Here is a 26310-nt window from a genome sequence, read left to right as displayed (position 1 = left end):
AAACACTCCCATTTACCACTGCAACAAAAAGAATAAAATACCTAGGAATAAACCTGCCTAGGGAGACAAAAGACCTGTATGCGGAAAACTATAAAACACTGATGAAAGAAATTAAAGATGATACCAACAGATGGAGAGATATACCATGTTCTTGGATTGGAAGAATCAATATTGTGACAATGACTATACTACCCAACGCAATCTACAGAGTCAATGCAATCCCTATCAAATTACCCATGGCATTTTTTACAGAATTAGAACAAAAAAATCTTAAAATTTGCATGGAGACACAAAAGACCCCAGATAGCCAAAGCAGTCTTGAGGGAAAAAAAACGGAGCTGGAGGAATCAGTCTCCCTGACTTCAGACTATACTACAAAGCTACAGTAATCAATACAGTATGGTACTGGCACAAAAACAGAAACATAGATCAATGGAACAAGATAGAAAGCCCAGAGATAAACCCACACACCTATGGTCAACTAATCTATGACAAAGGAGGCAAGGATATACAATGGAGAAAAATAGAGAAAAGTATGGAGGTTCCTTAAATAGCTAAAAATAGAATTACCATATGATCCAGCAGTCCCACTACTGGGCATATACCCAAAGAAAACCATAATTCAAAAAGACACATGCAGGGCTTCCCTGGTGGCGCAGTGGTTGAGAGTCCACCTGCCGATGCAGGGGACACGGGTTCATGACCCGGTCCAGAAAGATCCCACATGCCGCGGAGCGGCTGGGCCCGTGAGCCATGGCCGCTGAGCCTGCGCGTCCGGAGCCTGTGCTCCACAACGGGAGAGGCCACAACAGTGAGAGGCCCGCGTACCGTTAAAAAAAAAAAAAAAAGTCACATGCACCCCAATGTTCATTGCAGCACTATTTACAATAGCCAGGTCATGGAAGTAACCTAAATGCTCATCAACAGACGAATGGATAAAGAAGATGTGGTACATATATACAATGGAATATTACTCAGCCATAAAAAGGAACGAAATTGAGCCATTTGTTGAGACGTGGGTGGATCTAGAGACTGTCATATGGAGTGAAGCATGTCAGAAAGAGAAAAATAAATATTGTATATTAACGCATATATGTGGAGCCTAGAAAGATGGTACAGATGAACCGGTTTGCGGGGCAGAAATTGAGACACAGATGTAGAGAACAAATGTATGGACACCAAGGGGGAAAGTGGCAGCGGCGGGGGGGATGAATTGGGAGATTGGGATTGACAGGTATACACTGATGTGTATAAAATTGATGACTAATAAGAACCTGCTGTATAAAAATAAAATAAAATTAAATTAAAAAAAAAACACTTTTATTGAGGATGCTCTGTATGTACTGATACAAAAAGGTCTCTGTGATACACTGTCAAGTGGAAAAAGCAATGGAAGAAAACTGCAAATATATCTAAGAAGGAGAAAATGTAAATCTATTTTGATATGGAAATGCATGAAATATCTCTGGAGGACAAGCAATAAACTGGTAATAATGACTACCCAGGGCAGGCAAATTGAAGGAATAGGAATTGAGGAGATAAGAACAGGGGAAAGAGAGAGCCTTCCATTGTATACTGTTTTTTAACTTTTTGATCTTTAACCCTGTGAAATGATTGCCTAACCTGAAAAAATTTTTTTAAATTTTAAGTTATACCTCTTTATCTTGATGTAAAATTAAAATATAATAATTTTCAATATTTTGGGAAATAATGAAAATACAGAAAACAATACCCCCAAATCCCATCTCTCCAGAGATAAAACATTTTGATGTACATACAGTGCAATCTTATCATATATTTTGAACTTGCACATTTACATGCTAACCTGAGAGCCTACTTGCCAGTCTTTTAATGCTCACAACAGTAAATCTACTAACCTATAATAAGATTATAGAGGGTCAAATAAAATAAAAAGGAGTAAACCTTGTGGATAAGCAGGGACACTTGAAAACTCCCCATTCATCTCTAGGTAGTCAATGATTATTTCAGAGATAGAATGGTTTCAGTGCCTAGATATGTGAATATAGCCTTTCCTTTTTTCTTCTTGCAGTCTAGCACTATAGCAGAAGAATTTCTCTCAAAGTGGCAAGCCTGAATCAAGTATTATCTTCACTACAATTCAATCTTTTTATACTTCTTTTACCCAAAATGGGATAATATTCATAAATTTAAAGAAGTTGTTCTTTTTTTACACTGATATTATGACCATTTTCTAGTTTTGTCAAATTTCTTCCACAACATGATTTGTAATGGTTGTATAGATTTACATTGTATTAATATATAGTATGAATTATTATAATTCTATGATTTATTTTACCATTTCCCTTTTTAGGGACAATTAGTTTTTTCAAAGTTCCATCATCATAAACAACATTGCAACAAACATCCAGTAACTAACCCTGTGTACATATCCACTCCTTAGAATAAATTCCCAGAAGTGGAATTGCTGGGTCAGATGTATCTAAAATATTAAAGAATTTTCATACGTATGAGTGATATGCCTTCCAAAAACCTAATTAACTCTTAATGGGAAAGAAAATAAAAGGTACTTAGGGGAAATGACAAAGGATGCTTTACTAATTCGATCTGTGTAAATCCCCAAATCTAAAACTGCAAAATTTTGCTCATGTAACATGTCAAAAATTCAAAAAGACGTTGACAAGCCTTGACATCAAATCACAGCTCTTACATGAATGTTGCAAAGAAAATCTTGAGGCCTCAAAGAGAGATCTCTATGATAAACTCTTCTAGGAATGACACATCACTGAGAGATGACAGAAAGACTTAAGTTCTCAAAATCTTCCAACTTACTGCCATTAAAAAACTCCAGCATTTAATGTTAGTTATAATATTCAAAATTATTATAGCATTTTATCATCACATCCCCTTCTTTTTTAAAAATAAATTTATTTATTTTATTTTTGGCTGCATTAGGTCTTCATTACTGCACGCTGGCTTTCTCTAGTTGCAGCAGGGGCTACTCTTCGTTGCTGTGCGCGGGCTTCTCATTGCAGTGGCTTCTCTTGTTGCGGAGCACGGGCTCTAGGCACGTGGGCTTCAGAAGTTGTGGCTTGCGGGCTCTAGAGCGCAGGCTCAGTAGTTGTGGTGTATGGGCTTAGTTGCTCCAGCATGTGGGATCCTCCCGGATCAGGGATGGAACCCGTGTCCCCTGCATTGGCAGGCAGATTCTTAACCACTGCGCCACCAAGGAAGTCCCAACATCCCTTTCTTTATGGAAAAAATGCTGTAATAGTCTCTGCTGATGCTGACGTTTCAATGGAGAAAGATAACATTTTTTAATAAGCCCCCAGTCTCCCAAATTGCATATTCAACACTATTAACACCATTCCCAATTTGGAACCTGGGTATTTAGCTGTGGGTGCAACAGGCCTAAGTAAATTAGGAAAAAAGTAATCTTTCAAAATTGATGATTCAAACAATATACATTATTTTTTCTGTATTTGGCAAAATTTCTTTAATGAAAGATCGTGGTATTATCATAAAATAATAAAGCTTAAAACTTATTTAAGAAACAAGTGTCACTGTTGCATTCCGATGACTACAACTGACATCAAAAACTATTTTTGGGTGAGATACAGCATAGTATACAATTCTAGAAATCATAATGAACATAATGTAACTTTTTTCAAACAGAGCAATCCCCAACAAATTATTTAAACCATTCTATTCTCACAGTACTAAATAAGTTTTCCTGGCCACCACAAAATGTCCCCAGAAGCCAAAGGTAAAGGTTCACTACACTTATAGCTCCTTCAACTCTCCTCCCTAAAATACACTTAAAGTTCAGATAAGAAGTCACTCAGAATCCGGACAACTATGGGCGGCCAAACACAATCCAAGTACTTTAAGCATATGCAAAGAAAAGATTCACAGAGAAGATAAATTAAGGGTTCTTTTTGATTTTATAAGAGAATACACAGAAGATTTTGCAATTTTAAAGGGTGTTTAAAGAGCTTACACTTTTCCTAATTACTGAATAAAAGAGAGAGGCATTTCTATTTTCCAACTCCCTAATAAGAACAAAAATTTCAGTATTCGACAATCTCCAACATGCCCTCATTTAAAAAAATCCACAATCTGAATCTCGGAAGGAGTCAGTCTAAATTCCAGCACCTTTTTCTCAAGCCAGCAATCCCTTTTCCTCATCCTTACGGGCTAAGAAATAAGCATTCTTTTTTGATTCAAACCAATCCACGGGGGCTTGGAAAAGGGCAAAGCCCACTGAAACAATACCACCAGAACTTGGACCCGGAAACCAGCGCCGAGAAGCATGACACAATACCACAGCGTTGCGTTCTGCAAAATGTGTTTCATTCTCTTCACTCCCGGCCCCCATCAACTCGCAACAAAAGCCACAGAGATTGGGAGAGGGCAGTACAGTACTGGTATGGGATTGTCAGAGCAATTAACTTAATTGGTCTAAGGACAGGAGACAGACTCAGGCCACAAAGGTGAAAAGAAAAAGCCGATGCTGCTACGAAGTGCCCCCCAGACTGAGACTTGAGCAGTGTCGTAAACCAGGTGTGCAGCTCGGCTTCCTGGGGACTCTTGGAACACGCAGACCGCTGCGATCAACAGCCGGGCGGCCGTCCGCTCCTGAGGGACAGACCCGAGTCCGCAGCCGAGCGGGGGCTGCGGGGCGTGGCCGATTTCCCTCCGCTATCCAGTGGGAGCCGGGAGGGGGCGCACGCTCTTTTTACCCCATTCCAAAATCTGGAGCCTAGGTATGCGGTTGCGCGGAAAACAAGCCTAAGCAAACTGGGGGGAAAAAATCCCTCAAAAATGATGGCTCCAAAAAAAAAAAAAAAAAAGATTGATGACTCAAAACGGTACGCATGGTTTCTTTTATTTTTCTGTACTTTGAGACGCATGGTTTGTTTCCTTTATTTTTTTGACTTTGAGAAATTCCTTTAATGAAAGAAATGTATTACTCTAAAATAAGAAAGCTCAAAACGTATTACTTAGAAAACAAAAGTGTCAGTGTTGCCTTCAAACGACTACCTTGATATCAAACACTATTTTTGGCTGAAATACAGCATATTACGCAATTCTACGGTGTAATTTTTTAAAAGAGAAATCTTTAGAAAGAGCTTGAGTTCATCCGAGCTATTTCATTGACTTCAGGCGAAACTTAGGCTCTCTGGCGACCCCTCCTCACCCCACCCCCACCCCAATACCCTGCAGTGCAACGATTATTTACATAATCGGGATCTCCTAAGACCCGCCCGGGCAGCGCCGCGTCCACGGAGCCTGTCCAGATCCGAGAAAGAGTTACTGGGACAGCGAAGTCGAGTGACAAGTGCCCGTGAGGCGTTCCACTGCTAGCCGACCGGCTGGGCGCCTCCGCAAACACAACTTGCTTAGCGCTAAAGACGAGACGACTAGAGAGTGACAGTCACCGGGTGGAGTGGGGTGTGGGGTCCAAACCCCGCGACGCGACGATGCCTTGGCTCGGACCCTGCCGGCCCGCCCGCCCCTGCCTACCCACCCACTGCCAATTGCCCCTGAGCACAGAAAGGGGCGAGGAGCCCAGGAAGCGCTCACCGCTTCAGCGAGTCCGCGACCGGCGGCGCCGCGGCAGTCGCGGAGACGTAGCTCGGCGCCGCGGCCCCAGCTGCCGCCCGGGTTGTAGCCCCGGCAGGAACGCGGTGCCGGGGCATCGCCGGAGGCGCTCCTGCAGCGTCCGCGCAGCGCTCCGCGCACGCCGCCCCTTCGGCCCCCGGGCGCAGGGAACGGCGCGGCAGGGCCGCTCACCCCCAAGGGCGGCCAATGGGCGCGGAGCGCAGAAAGCCAGGGGCGGGGCGGAACGGACCAGGCTTCCCAGCGACGCCGCGGGCTCCGAAGTCCTCCCCCGCCGACCAAGAGGCGTCCAGGTCTCCACTTGACCCGGCTTGGAATAGTGGGTTTCAGATCTGTGAATGTCTAAGAAGTGCGGGACACGTTTCTGATTTTGCGGGGTCTCTTTCTTTCCCTTTTTAGACAAACATTTCTTCGTGTGCTGGTTATAGAACACCTATCGAGGTCCAGCCCCAGTGCTTGCGGACGCATGACAATGGGAAACAGCCCCTACTTTAGAGGGTCTCCCAGTCAGTCGGGTGCAGAAGGAAACAGGTAACTAGGGGAGCCCGCATGGGGTGCATTCCAATATCAAAAGTCATGTTTTGCAATGGAGGAGAGGAGAGCATGGGGGAGATTTAGGCCAGGTGAGAGCTAAAGGGCATGATACCCTGCAACTCTAGTGGCCATGATTCACAGTGGAGAACAGTCCACGCATCATTTTCTTTTTCTTTATTCCTTAAAGACGACTCGATAGTATATGTGACAGTTAATTTTTCAATAGCGTCAAAAATATATGATATGCAATGAAAGGAAAGTTTCCATCATCCACTGCCCCTAGTTTTCTTTCCTCTGAGGGTACCACTGTTAACAAATTTCCTGCGTATCTTTTCAGAGACACTCTGTGCTGTATATATATATATATATATATATATATATATAAAGAGTAATGAGTATATATATATATACTATATATATACTCATTACTCTTCTCTCAGTCTCCTCTCTCCCTCTCTCTCTCTCTCACACACACACACACACACACACACACACACACACTGTACTCTACACAGTTTTGCCACCTTGCTTTTTCTTCACTTACCACTACATCTTGGACAACTTTCATTGTTTTTAATGATTGCACAGTATTCCATCAAATTGTTGTTTCAATTATGCTCCTACAGCAATTTATTAGGGCACCTGTTTCACCACATCTCTTTGTACAGTATTTATCAAACTTAATTTTTTGAAATTTCCTTTCTGTAAACATTCTGTATCCTCACACACACACACACACACACACACACACACACTGTACTCTACACAGTTTTGCCACCTTGCTTTTTCTTCACTTACCACTACATCTTGGACAACTTTCATTGTTTTTAATGATTGCACAGTATTCCATCAAATTGTTGTTTCAATTATGCTCCTACAGCAATTTATTAGGGCACCTGTTTCACCACATCTCTTTGTACAGTATTTATCAAACTTAATTTTTTGAAATTTCCTTTCTGTAAACATTCTGTATCCTTTGCCCATTTTTCTATTCAATAATGTTAGTCTTTTTTCTTAATTGTTGGAAATATATATATTTGGAGATAGGGCCTTTAGAGGGATAACTAAGGTGACATGAGGTCATGAGGGTGGGGACCTAACCTACTATGCCTGGTGTCCTTGTAAAAAGAGGAGGAGACACCAGAGATATGCATGTACACAGAAAAGGTCATGTGAGGACACAGCAAGAATGTGACCATTTCCAAGCCAAGGAGAGAGACTACAGGATAAACCAAACCTGCTGATACCTTGTTCTGGGACTTCCAGCCTCCAGAACTGTGAGAAAGTAAGTTTCTGTTGTTTCAGCCACCCTGTCTGTGATATTTTGTTTTGGCAGCCCTAGTAAACTAATACAGCAAGAATGCGAAGAAACTAGAACCCTTTTATTTATTATTTTTTTACACATACTGGATTTGATTTTTTTTTTTTTTTTTTGGCTGCGTTGGGTCTTCGTTGCTTTGCGCGGGCTTTCTCTAGTTGTGGTGAGCGGGGGCTACTCTTCGCTGTGGTGCACAGGCTTCTCATTGCGGTGGCTTCTCTTGTTGTGGAACACGGGCTCTAGGCGCACGGGCTACAGTAGTTGTGGTACATGGGCTCAGTAGTTGTGGCTCACGGGTTCTAGAGCACAGGCTCAGTAGTTGTGGTGCACTGGCTTAGTTGCTCCGCAGCATGTGGGATCTTCCCGGACCAGGGCTCAAACCCGTGTCCCCTGCATTGGCAGGCGGATTCTTAACCACTGTACCACCAGGGAAGTTCCCTAGAACCCTTTTACACTGCTGGTGGGAATGTAAAATGGTGCATCCACTTTGGAAAACAGTCAAAGAGTTAAACACAGAGTTACCAACAATTGCACTCCTACATATATATTCCCAAATAAATGTATGCACAAAAACTTGTACATGAATGTTTATAGCAACATTATTCATAGTAGACAAAAAGTAGAGACAACCCACATGCCTGTCAATTGGTGAACGGATAAAGAAATATGATATATTCATGTAATGGAATATTATTCTTCAATAAATGAAGGACTAATACATGCTACAACATGGAAACACCTTGAGAACATTATGTTAAGTGAAAGAAGCCAGTCACTAAGGACCACATATTGTATGATTTCATTTATATGAAATATCCAAAAATACGCAAATCTATAGAAACAGAAAGATTAGTGGTTGCCCAGCGCTGGAGGTGGATGAAGGGATTGGGGGTAATGGCCAGAGGTACAGGGTTTCTTTGTGGGGTAATGAAATGTTCTAAAATTTATTGTGGTGATGGTTTCATAGCTCTATTTGAATATACTAAAATTTATTGAATTATATACTTTGAATGGATGAATTAAACGGTATGTGAATTATATCTCAAAAAAAGTGTTAAAAACAGAACCAATACACAGACTTCACTAAACAAGAAGTCACAGTATGTGACCAAATATTTCATACATGAAGAAACTCAGAGAAGTTAATCTTGGGGAAATGATTAGCCTTACTGCAAGGCTAATTGAAAATACAAAGGAGAATATTGGCAGAGCTAAGAAAAATGGCTAAACTCCTAAACTGATAAAATTATTTACTAGGACAGCTGTTTTTGAAAGTACTGAGGCGAAACACAAGACCTATGAAATTATTCATATTTGTTCCATAATGCACATTTGGGGATACCTCAAAATAATCCAAATGAGAAAAATCAATTTTCACTAAATGTTTAGAGCAATACTATTCATGATGCAAAACAAAATAAAACTGGAAATAACTCAAATACATAATTGGAAGGGTGTTCAGTAAAATAGCGAACCATGGACTGCATTAATAAATGGGAAAAAGTACATGCAAAATAATGAGAAAGTAGAATACAAATTAGTTTCTAAACTCTAATGACTGTACATAAATACATGTACACTGTTGAGTATAAAGAGGAGGAACTTTAGTAATAAATGGGACCAGAATTCTTCTTAGGAAAAAAAAAAACAAAAAAAACTGTGTTTGGGAAAATATCCTGATAAGCTGTTTCTGGTATAAGGTGAGACTCTGAAAACATGGGTATGGGCAGAAGCCCTAGCAACACAAGAAAAGCTGCTCTGCATGGAAACACGGGGGGAATTTATGTTTCCTCCCGTGAGAGAGTGAGAGAGGAGGGAGAAGAGATGGGCCAAGCAAGGGAGGGATGGGAGAGAGGATTTGAGAGGAGGAAAAGTCTGGGTTGCTGCCTTGACTAAAGGTTGGTGGGAAGTCTCTGGTGACTGGGTGGGTGACTTTTAAAGGAATAGGAGTGTCTAATATATACATTTTAAGTTGTTTTCTCAAATCTGAAAACCTCACTAAAGCTCTCTCTGAATGGAGTTTTGTAGAAACTGAGGAAGAGACTGAAGTCGAGGCAGTTGGAATAGTGAAAGGACAGCACCGTTGGATACAGGGGCTCAGGGCCAGGGAACATAGAAGAAAGTGAGTCTCTCAGAAATTATCGGTAATCTTGGGAATGGCTCTACATGCCCAGATTGGATGTTTGGGAAGACATTATTTAGATTACAGAGGGAAGGGAAGCTCTACCTGACATGTGCCTTACATAAGGATGAGAAGATAACATGAAGTAAATGTAGGTGTTTTACGTTTAGGAGAGGCTTAAATGTATGAATTTTAAAAGAAAAAAATTCTCGTCTGTTCTAACAATATTGATCCCCATCCACTGGCTAAAACAGAATGAATGGATCATGGCTAAGCCCCTGCCACAGCAAAATCCAGTGGAAGTGATGTTCAGGTACACTGTGGATAATGGCTGGGGGGAATGGAAATGAATGGGTAAGATGGAAAAATTAACATCCATTCTCTCTTGGCAGCGGGACTGGAAGGAATGTGGTTGGGCTGTCCAATTTTAGAAAAATTGTTCTGTGTGTTTGTGGAAGTGTTATTAGAGCAAAAACATGATCAAATGTTCAAGAAGTGGTCTGTGAGAAAAGTTCACAGAGAAAAGAATTAATATTGTAAATGACTCAGTGAGCACATCGAAGTTCTTAATTGCCCAACTCCAGAATTCATCATTTCCACTGACTTAGCCAGAGGAGGGTTACTAACCAGCCCAAATTGCCAGATAGATGGCAGGTCTCTGGCACAAGGCCTAGAAGTGATTTTGCCAAGGTTATAGAGCAAGCCAGAGGGTGAGCTGAAAATAGAACTGTACCTCACGCTCCCATGCAGGCTATATGATAACTTGTGTACTGTCAGCAAAGAGTTAAGGAATGAATGTCCTGGAGAGGTTAGCATAGTTTTATGGCTAAAGGAGTCTTGCTCAACAATTGCAACTGTAACTTGACAATGGTGAATGACCTGCCTAATCCTATAAACAGTAACAACCTGAGCACTTAAGCAAAAGTTTCAGAAAAAAAAAAAATTTTCTCTCTGACGATTGCAAAATTTTTTAAATGCACAGCTCCACTATCAGAAAGCCGCTACTTGTACCATGCTTAAACTGCAGAGACCGTCACCTTTGATCCTCCTCCTCTCAAGACTAAACTTCCAAATAACGACTCTCAACACTGTAATACCAGCAAGCTTACAGGATCTCGTGGAAGTGTGTAAACGTCTTCATAAGCGTAGGATTTTCTGGAGACAGATAACTTTCTGTAAGTTTCCTTACTGAATTAACAGAACTGGAGATTAGAATGGGACAGTCAGATAGTTAGAGCTCCAGGGCTTAGCCATTAAATTTACGTCTCTAGGTGCTCAGGCCATGGAGGAACTGCTCAGCTAGCTGCTATGCTCATATTTTTAGGCAAACAACAAAAGCTAGTACCACTGGTTAGGTGACTGTTCTCTAGGGTAGATTCTTACATTGCACTGATCTAGTCAACAGAAAACTTCAAAAATTTATGTTTCAGGAGTGTTGTTAACCCCACTGCCACTTTTCAGAAAGAGTTCTTTGTGATGATTGCTGTGTAAAGTGGGTTAATACTTTCGGTCCAGCTCTAAGTGCAAATGTCACAAACAGTCCCAGACTATGGATTCCTTGACTGCTAGTTTCCTCTCCTTCATATAAGAGGCTGCACTATTACTGCTTCTCCTCAGTTCTTCAGTTGTGCCTTCTACAAGACCCTGACCAGAAGAAACATAAAATCGAAGCGTACAATAGAAGAAAGGAAGTGATAGGTCCAGCAACTATTTCTCAGAGAGCTCTCGCTTAACTGGTAAGCGTGGCGGAAGCCAATCCCCTTTCAATAGCATAGCATCATATTTGAAAGCATCTTACAGAGGCTCCATAAAAAGCAGGAACAATGGAACTACATGGATAAAATATATATCAAAATATGCACCAAAAAAATCAGGGTTATTAGAAATGTTACCTTTTGCAGGCAATATTTTATTAATATGTTAATAACTCAATTATGGTGAGGTGAAGAAATAATCCAAACATTCGGATTTGCATGAAGTTTTTTGCTCCTTCAGCCTCTTCTAGCATAAATATTTTGGCTGCTACCATGTTTTCCCCTTTTAAGCAGCACAGTGACATAGGTTAGGACATTTCTGAGTTAAATACATATAAACACACAGGTTAAGTACATTTGGGGTGGGAAGTAGATCTAGCTTAATTCAGAACACCTTTTGAGCATTCTTAGCCATTCTGTCTAAACTCTGGCAATATTCAGGATTTGCCTCTGTTCACCAAAACATAGGCTATGTTTCACAAAGAAGATAAAAAATGTGAGAAACTCCAAGGGGTCAACAGTGTGTCTGTGTTGCCCCTCTGCTCATTTCCACTCCTCCCTTCCCACTTTGGCCCATGCTCTGTTTTACAGTCCTGTTTTATTTTGAACCCTGGTTCAGCAATTTCTGTCTGCACAGTTCCAACATATGGACTATTTTAATTGATTCACGTATTCATCCATCCATCTATTCCCCAACAGTTTTGTCACTTTAAGGAACATAAGCATTCCCTGCCCTTAATAAGGCTTTAGTTGAATAAGGGAGATAGCCAAGTGACAAGGTAAGAATATATGAAATGGACCGAGCAAGCAAGGAAACCTGTCGTTTGTTCTCGCTCCCCGCTGCTGCAGCAGGGGCCCCAATAAAGCCTTGCCTGAATTTCTTGTCTGGCCTCGGGTCAATTTGTATTGATTGGGGAAGGCCAAGAACGCTGGTAGGTATCAGATTTATGGTGCCTAATGTGGGGCTGTTGTCCCCTTTTGGGGAGAGGATCTGGGCATCTCCAGGACCACTGAATGCAGTTTCCCCAAGGGTGACAAGTGTCAACCTGAACCTCTTGTTTCAGCATCACCGCGTTTGGTAAGTCTGCCTTCCTGGCCCCTGGGGGCCTCAGTACCCTCATTCAGGCAATGCTTTTCCCCTCCCCTTTGTCCTTTTCCCTCTCCTGATATCTCTCTGATTCTCCTCTCTCGATCCTCTCCTACTGCTGTCCTCTCCTACTTCTGTCCTCTCCTTCCGGGAGAGTGGACATCGGGCAGCTACAGCATCACTCCTCTCAGCTTGTGAGACCATGCTCCCTCTGGCCAGCAATGGCTCACCTTGCAGACCCTGGTCCAGCAGGCTCTCCCTGACAGGAGATTTATGAGAGTGATAGAGGTTTAAACCTCATATCTTGTAGTGGCTGGAAGTCCTATCGTCCCAGTAGCCTCACCTTTATTTTCCTGCTGTCTCTTTCTCTTTTTCAGTCTTATCTGTCCCTCCGCCCTTTACCTCTCCCTTGATCCTTTATTTATTTACTTTAAATTTTTAAATTTTTAAATTTATTTTGTGTGTGTGTGTGTGGTACGCGGGTCTCTCACCGTTGTGGCCTCTCCCGTTGCGGAGCACAGGCTCCGGACGCGCAGGCTCAGCGGCCATGGCTCACGGGCCCAGCCGCTCCGCGGCATGTGGGATCCTCCCGGACCGGGGCACGAACCCACGTCCCCTGCATCGGCAGGCGGATTCTCAACCACTGCGCCACCATGGAAGCCCTTTATTTATTTTTAATTTTAATTTTTGGCTGTGTTGGGTCTTCGTTGCTGTGTGCAGGCTTTCTCTGGTTGCAGTGAGCAGGGCTACTCTTCTTTGCGGTGCACGGGCTTCTCATTGCAGTGGCTTCTCTTGTTGCGGAGCACGGGCTCTAGGCACGCGGGCTCAGTAGTTGTGGCTCACGAGCTCTAGAGCACAGGCTCAGTGGTAGTGGTGCACGGGCTTAGTTGCTCCGCGGCATGTGGGATCTTCTAGGACCAGGGCTCGAACCCGTGTCCCCTGCGTTGGCAGGCGGATTCTTAACCACTGAGCCACCAGGGAAGCCCTCCCTTGATCCTTATACCTGCACTCCAGTCCCCTTTATCCTGAAAACTTCTTGTTTGTGTCTTTACGTTTTTTGTATCTTTGTTTTGCGTAGTTTTGTCTGTCCAACTGCTCCTGCAGGTCTCTGCCAAAATTGTGGGCGTGGTGGAGTATTTAAACCTTGAAATATAAATGCAGCCCACACTGCCTGAAACTCCAGCCTTGAGTTACTTGGTGGGATTTTAAAGAACAAACAAAAAAAGACAGGAGCTTGCATTTTTCCCTCCTCTGCTTTTGCAATGTAACTGTGCGACTTGGGCTCGAGGAGCTTGCATCTCTCTCCTCTGCTTTTGCAATGTAACTATTGTGCCTGGGTTGGAAGAGCTTGCATCTCTCTCCTCTGCCTTTGCAGTGTAACTATTCTGCCTGGGCTCTCAAGAACTATCTGATTCATCTGTAGTCCCCCAGACTGAAGAAAAAAAAAAGAGCCATTTTAAATTCAAGCAGGAAAACTATGAGGTCTCTGGTTCTGTGTGTCTTCATATAAAAATTAACTTGTAAATGAGCTGTATTTAATTTGCTTAAAGGAAATCAAGCACTTATATACATTCTCAGAAATATAAAAGAGGCTCACCAGAATACGTTTCGGGTTCATGTGATCTGGGAAATACTCAATGTTGAATTAATACCTGGTATTAAAGCTAACTTAAGCTTGTGGGTTTAATTAATACAGACCTGTCCTTAGAGCCATCAACATTAAGTATAATACTTTTATTGTACCTAGGGTTACTGAAGTCAGTAAGTGCATATTGTTTTTGTTATGAAATTTGTCAACAGGAAAAATTACCTGATATGATTAACTTATTAAGTACATGTAACTGGGATAAGAACTTTTTGGTAAACTCTATAGGAATAATTATGTTTTGGAAATGTCCATCTAAAACAGTTCCTCCAAATTTTGGTAACTTTAAATTAAGTTAAATGATAGGAAGTCATTGAATATCCAGAGTATTTCAAATAAGATAAAATGTTGAGAACATTAATTGCTAAACAGGTCTAAATTTACCTACTTTTGTCTTCTTGTGAGAGGGAAACTAAAGCTCTTTGGTGCCACCTTGAGATGTTCTCTACCAATCTATAGAATGCTAATGAAAAAGACAGTTCATGGTTGCTTAAGGAAAGTAGGATGTGTCAGAAAAGAAGGTATGAGGAATGGAAATATATTTTGTTGAAGGGAAAAAAAATGTGATTTTGTCCTAAAGCTGGCTGTTTCTAAATGGAAAGAATGAGGGATAAAGTATGGCTACAGAAAGTTGAAGAAAGTTCACAGAAAAGGAACATTGAGAAAAGAATTTTGTATGTGGTCAGGATTTTCTAAGGTTGGATTAAATTTAATTAGGTAAATGGATTTTATTAAGAGTACGGTGATGCAAGACTGGATTTGGTTTCTCTCTCTCATAAGAGAACAAAGTTTCCCTGGAATGCCGCTTTTGATATCAGATTGTGTGAGTTTCTGTGCCTTTAAGTGATCTGTTTTTATTTTTGAAATCTTTTTTTTTTCACCTTAGCTCAAGGAATAATTGCTTCACAGCGACTTACGATTCTATCTGACCAGGTGTTTTAAAACTTTTTGAGATTTTTGACAGACTTCCCAAATATCAAATTCTAATTGAAATTCTTTTGACTTCCAGTTAAATTTGGGGTGCTTCAAGGGGCCCCTCGAATATCCCAAAGAGAGATCCTAACCAAATTGGGTTCATTTGGTATGTTAAATTATATGGGAAACATTGTCCAAACTCACTGTTGCCTATGTGAGATGCAATCATCAGGCTCTCCCCAATTTTATCACAGCCACCAAAAAGATAAGGGAAAGGGTTTTGGGTTCTTCTTCTGTCTAGTTTCTCAACTTGCTCTATGTCCAAAAAAATCCCCTGTGGGAATACTCCCACCTCTAGGCCCTCAGTTCCTGACCCCCATGGCATTTTCCATTGCACCCAACTCCAATTCCTCCAGGAGTTCCTTTTTGCACCTCTAGGAACCTCTTCACTCCAGGCCTTGGCAGCCTATACCTTGTTACAGACTACCTATTGGGCTGGCCACTTCCAAGCAGCCCATATCCAAGCAGCCCACATCCTAGGCTTTGTAGATGTTCAGTCTCGAGGAATACACCCAACACAGGGAAAATTGTTACAGGACATAAGCTTTATAGACAACAGATCCCCCTCAAGGAGAGCCCTGGCAATGCACTAGCACTGGTTCAAATGCCCCCTACCAGGGACCCCTTGCACGAGGGCCTGATGACAAGAGACATCTGATTAGGCAATGGGAGAGTAGAGGATGCTCAAAATCCCATTAGGTAAGAAGGGAATTCGGGGGACACTCTGACCCCCTTCCAACAAAAGCCTCCTGGTAAAATGTCTCTGAGATGCCAGACTTCACTTCTAGGAGTGCTGTTGGTTGCAGGTTACTCAACATGGGAGGATCCTCTTCTCAGCCAGAAGAAACACCTCTGGAATGTATCCTTAAAAATTGTAAATTTTAAAAATAGATGGGCTGAAAAGGGAAAAACTTACTCTACTGTCACACTGCCTGGCCTGTATATAAGTTGGGGGATGGAGAAAAATGGCCTGAAAATGGGCCTCTAAATTACAGTACCATCTTGCAATTGGATCTTTACTGTCACAGATGGGAAAATGGACTGAGGTTCATTATGTCTAAGCCTTCATGGTCCTTTACCAAAACCCCACTCTAAGCAGCTCCTGTAATCAAAAGCTTGGGGAATCAGAAAGCACTCTTAACATTTTAGATGATCTCCTTCTAACCTTCTCCAATTCTCAGGGGGGCAAACCAGGTTTCCCCTGCTTCTCTAGAGCCACCTGCTTCTCCGGAGCCTCCTACTTCTCCAGATCCCTCTGACGGCTCCCAAACTCTGCCTCCCTGTGTCCCTTTATTACCTCTGTTACCCCAGGGAGGAGAGACTAGTCCCTCCAGGGTAACTTGTAATGGAACTTCCTATCACCCAGGATCAGGAAAATTATGCCCTCTTAGGGAAGTGGCAAATGGTGAAGAGACAATCGGAGTACATGTGCCCTTCTCTTTAACTGACTTAGCCCAATGCAAAAAGAGAGTGGGCAGGTTTTCTGAAGACCCCAGTAAGTTTGTTGAAGGGTTTGAGGCCCTAACTCTGGCCTTTGATTTAACTTGGAAGGATGTCCAAATAGTCCTATCTACTTGCTGTACCCCTGAGGAAAAACAGAGAATTTGGGCAGCAGCCCAGGGGCACGGTGACCAGCTTGCCAGGGACCAATCCCGACATTTTTTTTGTGTGTGTGTGTGTGTGATATGCGGGCCTCCCTCTGCCGCGGTCTCTCCCGTTGCGGGGCACAGGCTCCGGACGCGCAGGCTCAGCGGCCATGGCTCACGGGCCCAGCCGCTCCGCGGCACGCGGGATCCTCCCAGACCGGGGCGCGAACCCGGCTCCCCTGCATCGGCAGGCGGACGCGCAACCACTGCGCCACCAGGGAAGCCCCCGGACATTTTGTTATGGGTGGAGATGCAGTCCCAAATCAGAAGCCCTGTTGGAATTATAATTCCTGAGAGGGAACAGAAGTCAGGAAGCACATGATCCAATGTGTGTTGGAAGGGATGAGAAAGTGTATCAAAAAGCCAGTTACTATGCAAAGGTTAAAGGAGTGACCCAAGAAGAAAAAGAAAATCCAACCCTCTTTCAGGGGCAGCTTGTGAAGGCTTTTAGAAAATTTACTAACATTGATTCATCCACTCCCAAGGATCAATCTCTGCTGGGACAACATTTTATCAGCCAGTCCACCCTTGATATTAGGCGGAAACTCCAAAAGTTACAATTAGGCTTACAAACCCCAATGCACCAACTCCTAGAGGGCCTTTGGGGTATTTAATAATCGAGATCAAGCTGAGGAGAGAGAGAACACGACGTGAAAACAGGCAGGCCAGCGCTCAAGCTAAACTGATGGCCAAAGCTGTCAGCCATGTCTTGCAACCTCAGGACGACCCAAGGGGGCCAAGGAAGTTTAACCACCCTCTTGGAGCTAAAACAGCAAGGGGGAATGCTTCAAATGTAAGTCAACTGGCCAGTGGGCCCAAAAGTGCCAAAAAGAACCCCCTGGTCCATGCCCAGTCTGCAAAAAAAAGGTCATTGGAAGTGGGATTGTCCTCAGTCCTGAAGAGGAAGGGGGCCTGTTCAGACAGCCATGCTGAACGACTGAGGCAGCCCAGGGATTCTGACGGCTCCCCACAACGAGATGTCTGTCTCCATCGAGGACCCCCGGGTGGTCCTTGAGAAAGGTGGCAGGTAAGAAAACCAGTCTTTTAATTGATATGGGAGCCACTTACTCTGTCCTGATCTCTCACACTGGGCCTGTTTCCTCCAAAAGTTGTACTGTGACTGGTGTTGATGGAAAGCCTTCCACCCGTTTCTTCACTGGCTCACTTGTCAATCTGAACAGCATTTGATCTCACATGGCTTTTTAGTTGTGCCTGAGTGTCCTACCCCACTACTGGGAGAGATCTTCTGGGCTGCCTTGGAGCCATATTATGATTAGGAGGTCCTGAGCAGCCCTTTTTCTTGATTATGACTAAGACAAATCAGCTGGAAGAACAAGGTCCTATTAACAGACATATTCTACACGCAGTAAACCCTGCAGTTTGGGACAAAGGAATCTCTGGGAAGGTTATAAACGTCCAACCCGTAAAAATTAGCCTTAAGCCAGAAGTCGCTTATCCTAACAAGAGACCGTACCCCATAAAGCTGGAAGCAAAAAAAGGTTTGCAACCCCTCATAGATAAATTCTTAAAACTTGGCCTCCCAGTGCCCTGTCCGTCTCAATGCAATACCCCTATTCTGCCCGTTGTTAAGCCAAATGGGGAATATCGAATGGTACAAGACCTTAGAGCAGTAAATGAGACAGTGGTCCCTATACATCCTCTTGTGGCCAATCCTTATAATATATTAGTCCAGATTCCTGGAGATGCCAAATGGTTTACTGTGTTTGATCTCAAGGATGCCTTCTTTTGCATCCCAGTTCATCCCTCATCTCAGTATCTATTTGCCTTGGAGTGGACTAACACCCACACAGGCCAAATGCAACAATATACCTGGACAGTATTGCCTCAGAGGTTTCGAGATAGTCCACACTTGTTTGCCCAGGCCTTAGGAAAAGAACTAAGGGAAACACACCTAAAATAAGGGGCCATTCTGTAGTGCGTAGATGATATATTAACATGTAGCCCCTCCATGGAGCCTCAGATCAAAATACCACTGAAGTCCTTAATTTCCTTGAGACCCGGCATTACAGGGTCTCCCAAATAAAGGCACAAATCTCAAAACAACAGGTTAAATATCTGGGATATATTATAAGCCCTGGAAGTCGACAGTTATCTCCAGATAGAAAACAAGCTATATTAGGCCTAAGCACCCCAAAGACAAAAAAAACATCTTTATACTTTCTTAGCTGTGGCAGGATTTTGCAGAATTTGGATTCCAGAATTCGACTAATGGCTAAGCCTCTATATGAAGCCATTAAAGACCCAGATATAAAACCATTACTTTGGATTGGGGAACAAGAAAAGGCTTTTAATAATATCAAACAGGCCCTCACCAGAGCTCCTGCTCTGGGTGTCCCCAATTTTAAAAAAGCCATTTATCTTGTACGTGGCTGAAAAACAGGAGACAGCCCGAGGGCTCCTTGTACAACAGCTAGAGAAGCTCCTCAACATATAGGCTATTTTGCCAAACAACTAGAGGCCCGAGGTTGGCCTGGCTGCCTCCAGGTGGGAACTGCCACCATTTTATTAGTGGAAGAAGCTAACAAGCTTACCTTTGGACAGCCACTGGAAGTCCAGACCCCTCATCAAGTACAAGGGATTCTGGAGATTAAAGGCCACCACTGGCTAACTGGAGGCCGCCCTACTAGGTAGGTACCAGGCTTCACTCCTTGACTCCCCAGAACTAACATTCAAAACTTGCCACACCCTCAACCCAGCCATACTAATGCCGGCGGAAAAGCCCAGAACTAACACATTCCTGCCTTGAAACCCTTGGCCATGTTTATGCCGTAGGCCTGATCTAACAGACCAGGCCATAGAAAACCCTGAGGAAGAATGGTTTACTGATGGCATACTGTTATAGAAGCAAAACCTTTGCCACCTAACACTTCAGCCCAGAGGGCTGAGCTAATAGCCCTAACTCGAGCCTTAACCTTAGGGAAAGGAAAATTATAAACATGCGTACAGACTGGAAATATGCCTTCCTTGTTTTACATGCCCATGCAGCTATCTGGAAAGAAAGAGGACTTTTAAATCCAAAAAAGTCCCCTGTAAAATATGGGGCTAAGAGTTTACATCCCATAGAAGCGGCTCAAAAACCAAAACTAGTAGCAGTCATTTACTACCACGGGCATCAAAAGGAAAATTCTCAAATTACCCAAGGGAACAACAGGGCAGATCAGGAGGTAAAGAAAGCAGCCCTTATGCCCCTACCAAGTAGAAACCAACATTGAGAAAATTTGACAGCAAGACACTTGGCTTCAGCAGACAAGTAACCACCAATTCTTGCTATTCAGTATGGGTGGGGAAATTGAAAACTCGCTCTCTAGTTTGTTCTCTTGGATACCGCAAGGTATAAAAAACTTTCTGGCAGGAGGTTTTCATTTTCTTCTAACTCTTTTCTTTTCAGTCATACTGATTTATGCCATATTTCACCTAGTACTCTGCTGTCTTTCCTACTGTTGTAAACCTGTGAGTAAGACTTTTTGGTCCAAGAAGGAGACCTGGGACCAACAGGTTCAGACCGTCCATTCTAAAAATTGAGAAACATGTGAAACTTTAGCCCCGAGGTTAACAAAAATATACACCCAAGCAGAATGGCTTTTTGGCAGCGGCAACATCGCCCCCTGTCTGGTCAACAGTTAAGGAAGCCCTCCCAAAGTTAACCTGGTTGCTTCCCTTTCTAGGCTCTTTAATAGCTATTGTTGTTGCTCTCCTTTTTAGCCCCTGTTTGTTTAACCTTTTGATGAAGTTCATGTCCTTTAGACTCCAACAGTTTGAAATAAGGCTCATGATGGCTCAAGGAGTTCAACCCAGGTCCCTACAGGTCCTTGGAACAGTCAGCAAGGGACTTCTACACCTCCAGGGTAGGCTAGGATCTGTGGCCCCTGTCCAGCAGGAAGAAGTTTCAGAAGAGACCTTCAGCCTTTACCCCTTAAGAATAAGTGTGACGGGAATAAAGACACAGACCTACTAGGGAATGGACTTGAGGATATGCGGAGGGGGAAGGGTAAACTGTGACAAAGTGAGAGAGTGGCATGGACATATATACACTACCAAACGTAAAATAGATAGCTAGTGGGAAGCAGCCGCATATCACAGGGAGATCAGCTCGGTGCTTTGTGACCACCTAGAGGGCTGGGATAGGGAGGGTGGAAGGGAGATGCAAGAGGGAAGAGATATGGGGACATATGTATATGTATAACTGATTCACTTTGTTATAAAGCAGAAACTAACACACCATTGTAAAGCAATTATACTCCAATAAAGATGTTAAAAAAAAAAAAAAGAATAAGTGTGTAGGGACTTCCCTGGTGGTCCAGTGGTTAAGACTCCACGCTCCCAATGCAGGGGACCCGGGTTCAATCCCTGGTCAGGGAGCTATATCCCCCATGCCGCAGCTAAGACCCGGTGCAGCCAAATAATAAATAAATCAATAGATAAACAAATAAATAAATATTAAAAAAAAAAAAGAATAAGCGTGTAGAGCCTCTCAGCAGGGAGTGAGACAGGCTGGGTCCCAGGACCCTTTGCTGCAGTGCTGCAATGCTTGCACGTGCTGTCCTCGAGCAACAGAATACAAAGAAACTGTATAGGACTAAAAACAACTGCATGCATGCACAGATGGAGCAAATTCTGGACAAAAGATACAAAGAGATCAAAAACCCAACTACCGCTTTTGAAGAGCCGGGAGAAAAAGCAGGGTACTCGGCGTGCCCCCTGCGCACAACACCACCTAAGAGGTGGGCAAAACACCTAAGCCACCCCTCTGGCCTGACCCCTGGGCACACCCCTACCCTCACCCCATGTAAGGAATAAGCTCACCCCCCACCCCACCCCCACCTCAGGGAGCAAGCACGCAAGGGAACCTGTTGTTGGTTCTCGCTCCCCGCTGCTGCAGCAGGGGCTGCCTGAAAAGAAGGAGAAAAAAAAAAGAATCTATGAAATAAGTGCTAGAGGTAAGCTGTGGGGTGAGAAAGACTTAAGTTCACATCCAGCTCAGCCATTTACTAAGTGAGTGACCTTGATTATTGTTATTGAACCTCATTGAGTTTCAGTTGCATTATCTGGGAAAATGAGTGAGGCAGCTATCTTTGAAGATGGCCCTCAATGATCCTGCTATTCATGTCCTTGTGTATCTGCTTCTCTTGAATGAAGGCCGAACCTAGTGACTTGTTTCTAACAAATAGAATACTGCAAATTTTTTTTCCATGATGGGGATTCAAAAAACAGACTTTCATCTTACTGGATTTTTCTCTATTGCCTCCTTAGCTTACATGCTTTAATGAAGCCAAGCTTCCATGTCAGAGAGCCCCACGTGGCAGAGAACTAAGGGAGGCCTCCAGCCAAAAGCCAGTGAGGAACTAAATCCAGCCAACAACCATGTGAGTCAGCCTGGAAGCAAATCATTTCCCTCTTGAGGCTTGTGATGACTGTAGCCCCATTCGATACCTTGACTGCAGTCTGTGAAGCAGGGGACTCAGCTAAGCCAGCCCAGACTCCTAACCCACAGAAACTATGAGACAATAAATGTTGTTTAAAGCCACTAAGTTTTGGGGGTAATTTGTTACCACAAATCATGATGATGATGATGAGGAGGAGGACAAGAGGGGATCCAAGCTGAGCTGAAATGAAGATTCAGAACCTGGTGGGAATGCTATTAATGTGAAGAAGATATTTTTAGTGCTTGAGCCACTGAGGAGTACAAGAGAGATGAAAGGTATGGAGAACAGGGTATCATGTTTCTCACTCAGACCCAGACTATGTCTGACTCTGAGAGAAAGGGGCTTGTGAAAAAACTAAAATGGCAGGTTTGTGGGAGTGGGCAAACAAGAAATGGTGCTTGGGGGTCCAGGTGACACAGTTTAGCGAAGAATTGGGGAGAGGGTCATTCTCTGGCTTCTGCTTAGATTGGACTGCGGCTCCAGCTGTAAAGTGAGAACTGAAGGGATAGTGCAGTTGTTTGACTCAAGGATTTCCTGCCTTGGGAGCATGGAGAGCAGCACCCTTGGCAGGCAGGAAGGGTTCTCATGGAGGACACTGGCCACAGTGGAGGTGACAAGGCCCTCCAACCTCTGCTGAGATTGGTGCATAGCTATTTCTCGGTTTGTGGTTGGTGAACAATAAGAAAGAGACTGGGGAAGGAGCCTAAGCACACTTGATTCTGGGCAGCTTCTGAGAAGGGCAGCTGAGGACCTATATCACCATAAGCCAGTGAAATTTGGGTTATAGATGTCTTAAAGGACGAGCAGAGTTCTGACAGGCAAAGAAAAGTAAACAGACATTCTAAACTGAGAGAACAGCACAAAGAACAATTCAGAGCTCTGAACATAAATCATTTCTTTAGGGGAAAGCAAGTAGTCTTGTGTGACAGGACAGGAGTACAAACTAGTTAATATTTCCTACTCTGATTCTGATTTAGTCCCTAGAGCAATGATTCTCAAACTTTTTGTGTCAGTTTCCCTTTACACTCAAAAATTAGTGGTGACCTTGGGGACTTCCCCAGCGGTCCAGTGGTTAAGGCTCCGGCTTCCACTGCAGGGGGTGTGGGTTCGATCCCTGGTCGGGGAACTAAGATCCTGCATGCCGCACGGCGCAGCTAAAAAAAAAAAAAAAAAAAGATTGGTGACCTCAAAGAGCTTTTGTCTATGTAGATAACATCTTTTGAATATTTACTGTATTAGAAATTTAAATGGATAAATTTTTAAAGGTTTAGTTTGAAATGATCTAAAATAACAATAAAAATATGTTAACATACGTAGCATATTTTTATGAAAATTAACTATATTTTCCACAACACGACAAAAATAAGTGAGAAGAGTGGCATTCTTTTTTATTTTTGAATATCTTTTAAATGTCTGGCTTAATAGATGGCAGCTGGGTTTTCATATTTGTTTCTGCATCCATCTGTTACAATATCACACATCACATTGCCTCTGGAAAACTGTGAGAGAATGAGAGTGAAAAAGGCAAATCATGTTTTTGTATTACGAAAATAGTTTTGATCTCCCAGACTCTGAAAGAGTTTGAGGGACCCACAGAGGTCCCTGGACCACACTTTGAAAATCACTACCCTAGAGCTTTTCCTGAGAGAAAAAGCCAGAATTTACAAATATAGGAATGATGATGATAATAGTAATATTACTGATAGCTAACATTTATCGGGTGCTACTATGTGCTATTCTAAGCACTCACAAAAACCTAAGAAGTGGTTACAATGATACTTTCCAGTTATTGAAACTAAGGGCAAAGAAGTTAAGTAACTTGCCCAAGTTTATATAGCTAGTAAATGGTGGTGAAGCTGGGATACAAATACAGGCATCCCCGGCTCCAAAGCCTACCGTAACCACTGCACAATCCTGCCTCTGTAATGGACAAAGGCCTGCAGTGAAATGACAAAGGGTTGAGTCATCCCTCTCATCCACCCCTTCTCCCTCCTCTCCCTGCCATTTTCTATTTCAATGCTCTTTTCTCTTTCCCTGCCTGTTTAGGGAACTCTTGTTTCTTTGCATTCTGCAGTAAGTCCTTATCCATTGCCTGTTGTTCATTATTCCCACGACTCCACAGAAACTGCTCTCTCTTGAGGTACCATCGACCTTATAATTACCAGATTCAGTGGCCAATTTTCAGTCTTCATCCTCCTTGCTCTTTAAGATATGTGATATTATTGACCATTTTCTTTTATATTAAAATGTTCCCCTCTATTGGTTATTCTGACACCAGACACTTCTATTTCTTTTACCACTTATCCAATAAAGAATTTTTTAAAATATTCTTTACAAGGTCCTCTTTCTTGGCCTGAACTGTAAATATCTTCATTCCTCAGTGTTCGGTCCTAGGCCCTTCTTTCTTCTCATTGTATAACTTCTCCAACTGCCACATCATTCACCCCCATGGCTTTAATTACTAAATATATACTGTTGACACCCAAAGACATTATTTAGAGCCCAGCCCTCTGTCATATGTCCAAATGATGCCTAGACATTCCTCAGACATCTCAAACTTAACCCGTCCAAATCCTAACCATTATCTCTCCCTTCAAACTGGATGCTAGTCCTGTGGTCTCCGACCTGGGGAATTACACCACCATCTTCCGTGAGCCAAAGGATCTAAAATGACAATAAAAATAGATGAACAGGGCTTCCCTGGTGGCGCAGTGGTTGCGCGCCCGCCTGCCGATGCAGGGGAACCGGGTTCGCGCCCCGGTCTGGGAGGATCCCACGTGCCGCGGAGCGGCTGGGCCCGTGAGCCGTGGCCGCTGAGCCTGCGCGTCCGGAGCCTGTGCTCTGCAACGGGAGAGGCCATGGCAGAGGGAGGCCCGCATACCACACACACACAAAAAAAATAGATGAACATAAGTAGCATATTTTTATGAAAATTAACCATATTTTCCACACCACGACAAAAATAAGTGAGAAGAGTGGCATTCTTTTTTATTTTTGAAAATCTTCTTTTACCTCACCCTTAGGATCTGCCTTAGGGTCCAGTAGGTCCTGAAACATTTCTGAAACGTTCTAGCCCAGGCCCTCCTCTTCTCCCTCCTGGATAATTATACTGACCTCATTAGTCGTTCACTTTCTTCTAGTTCTGCTGTGGGCAGTTCATCCACATCAGCCAGAGTTGCTGCTCCACGTGGCTCTAGGTACCATCACTCCATTGCAAGCTCTATTATCATTGGGGCTGGCTGGAGTTGTGCAGCACTGAGGCTTTGTATGTGATACTGTTGGAATGTGCCTTCTAAATCCCAGGTGTGACCATGTTACTCCATAGCCTGGAACCACTTCCATGATTCCCTGTTGCCTTCAGATTACAGCCCAAACCCCGACAGTGTCCAGTTATTAAACTGACGGGTGTAAAACAATAACCATTTTGTTAGACTTGTGGATTCTGTGGGTCAGAGAGTTTGGAAAGGAGGAACAGTTTGTCTCTGCTCCTTGATGTCTAGGGCCTTACCTGGGGGGTGTCTCCATGGGCAGTGACTGGGCTCATTCATTCACGTGTATGGTGCTTGGGCTGGGGGAGAAGATTAGGACTGATGACTAGAGCATCTAAGCCCAGCCTTGCCTCGTGCTTTGGTTTCCTCTTAGCTTGGCAGCCTCAGGGTAGGAAGATTTCTTACATCATTTCAGAGTTCCAAGTGCAAGTGCTTCCACAAGGTGGAAGGTACACAGCCATTTATGGCAGCCTCTGAATTCACACAGTGTCACTTCTACTACATTCTGTTGCTTATAAGCAAACTAGTCCAGATTCAAGGGGAGAGGACATAGACATCACCGCTCAGCTGGAAGAATGTCAGGTCACCGTGTAGATGAGCGTGTGAGATGGGAGATATTGTGGCCATCAGTAGAAAATACAATCTGCCACACAAACTACACCAAACGCCACCCACAAGCCCAGTCACTTCATTGACTCATCTCATTCACCTCACACATCCGATCCAGCGGCGGATCCTGTCAGTTCTGCCTTAAAAATATATCCAGAATCTAGTTACTTCTCAGCATCTTCACTGCTGCCACCTGGTTCAGGCCACCATCATCCCTTGTCTTACTGGTCTCCCTTGCATGCCTCTTGCTCCTCCTACAATTTATTTCCCACACAGCAACTGAAGAAATCCTTTTAAAATGAGGTC

At 43.3% G+C, this 26310-nt stretch overlaps 1 protein-coding gene and 1 long non-coding RNA gene across 11 annotated transcripts in view; one reads left to right on the top strand and one right to left on the bottom strand.

The window, feature by feature from the left end:
- Window positions 1–5701, bottom strand: part of ZNF638 (zinc finger protein 638) — a 153203-nt gene extending 147502 nt beyond the window's left edge. For 5 of the 7 annotated variants that reach the window (XR_008618916.1, XM_055089240.1, XM_028497208.2 and 2 more), the window contains exon 1: window positions 5566–5701. Coding sequence is in view for 6 of the 7 variants with exons in the window: in XM_055089240.1 (XP_054945215.1) it covers window positions 5566–5681 (116 nt within the window). In the remaining variant the exon portion in view is untranslated. The remainder of the gene's footprint in view (window positions 1–5565) is intronic. The other 2 variants (XM_028497203.2, XM_028497206.2) reach the window with 1 other exon arrangement.
- Window positions 5702–5826: 125 nt separating this feature from the next.
- On the top strand, window positions 5827–22246 carry LOC114487407 (uncharacterized). 4 transcript variants are annotated; one of them, XR_008618915.1, is made up of 5 exons: window positions 5927–6132; window positions 7265–7420; window positions 10558–10750; window positions 11193–11311; window positions 17168–17489. It is a non-coding gene; the product is annotated as an uncharacterized lncRNA (long non-coding RNA). The 4 variants fall into 4 exon arrangements; XR_003682474.2 differs by lacking the exons at window positions 10558–10750; window positions 11193–11311; window positions 17168–17489 and adding exons at window positions 5827–5894; window positions 21954–22246 and having other exon boundaries at window positions 6001–6132; XR_003682475.2 differs by lacking the exons at window positions 10558–10750; window positions 11193–11311; window positions 17168–17489 and adding exons at window positions 5881–5920; window positions 21954–22246 and having other exon boundaries at window positions 6030–6132.
- Window positions 22247–26310: the final 4064 nt, after the last annotated feature.

Source organism: Physeter macrocephalus, chromosome 12 (genome assembly GCF_002837175.3).
Source record: "Physeter macrocephalus isolate SW-GA chromosome 12, ASM283717v5, whole genome shotgun sequence".
NCBI classification, from domain to species: domain Eukaryota; kingdom Metazoa; phylum Chordata; class Mammalia; order Artiodactyla; family Physeteridae; genus Physeter; species Physeter macrocephalus.
The sequence above is the reverse complement of the archived record's forward strand: the minus strand, read 5'-3'. Positions and strand labels throughout refer to the sequence as shown.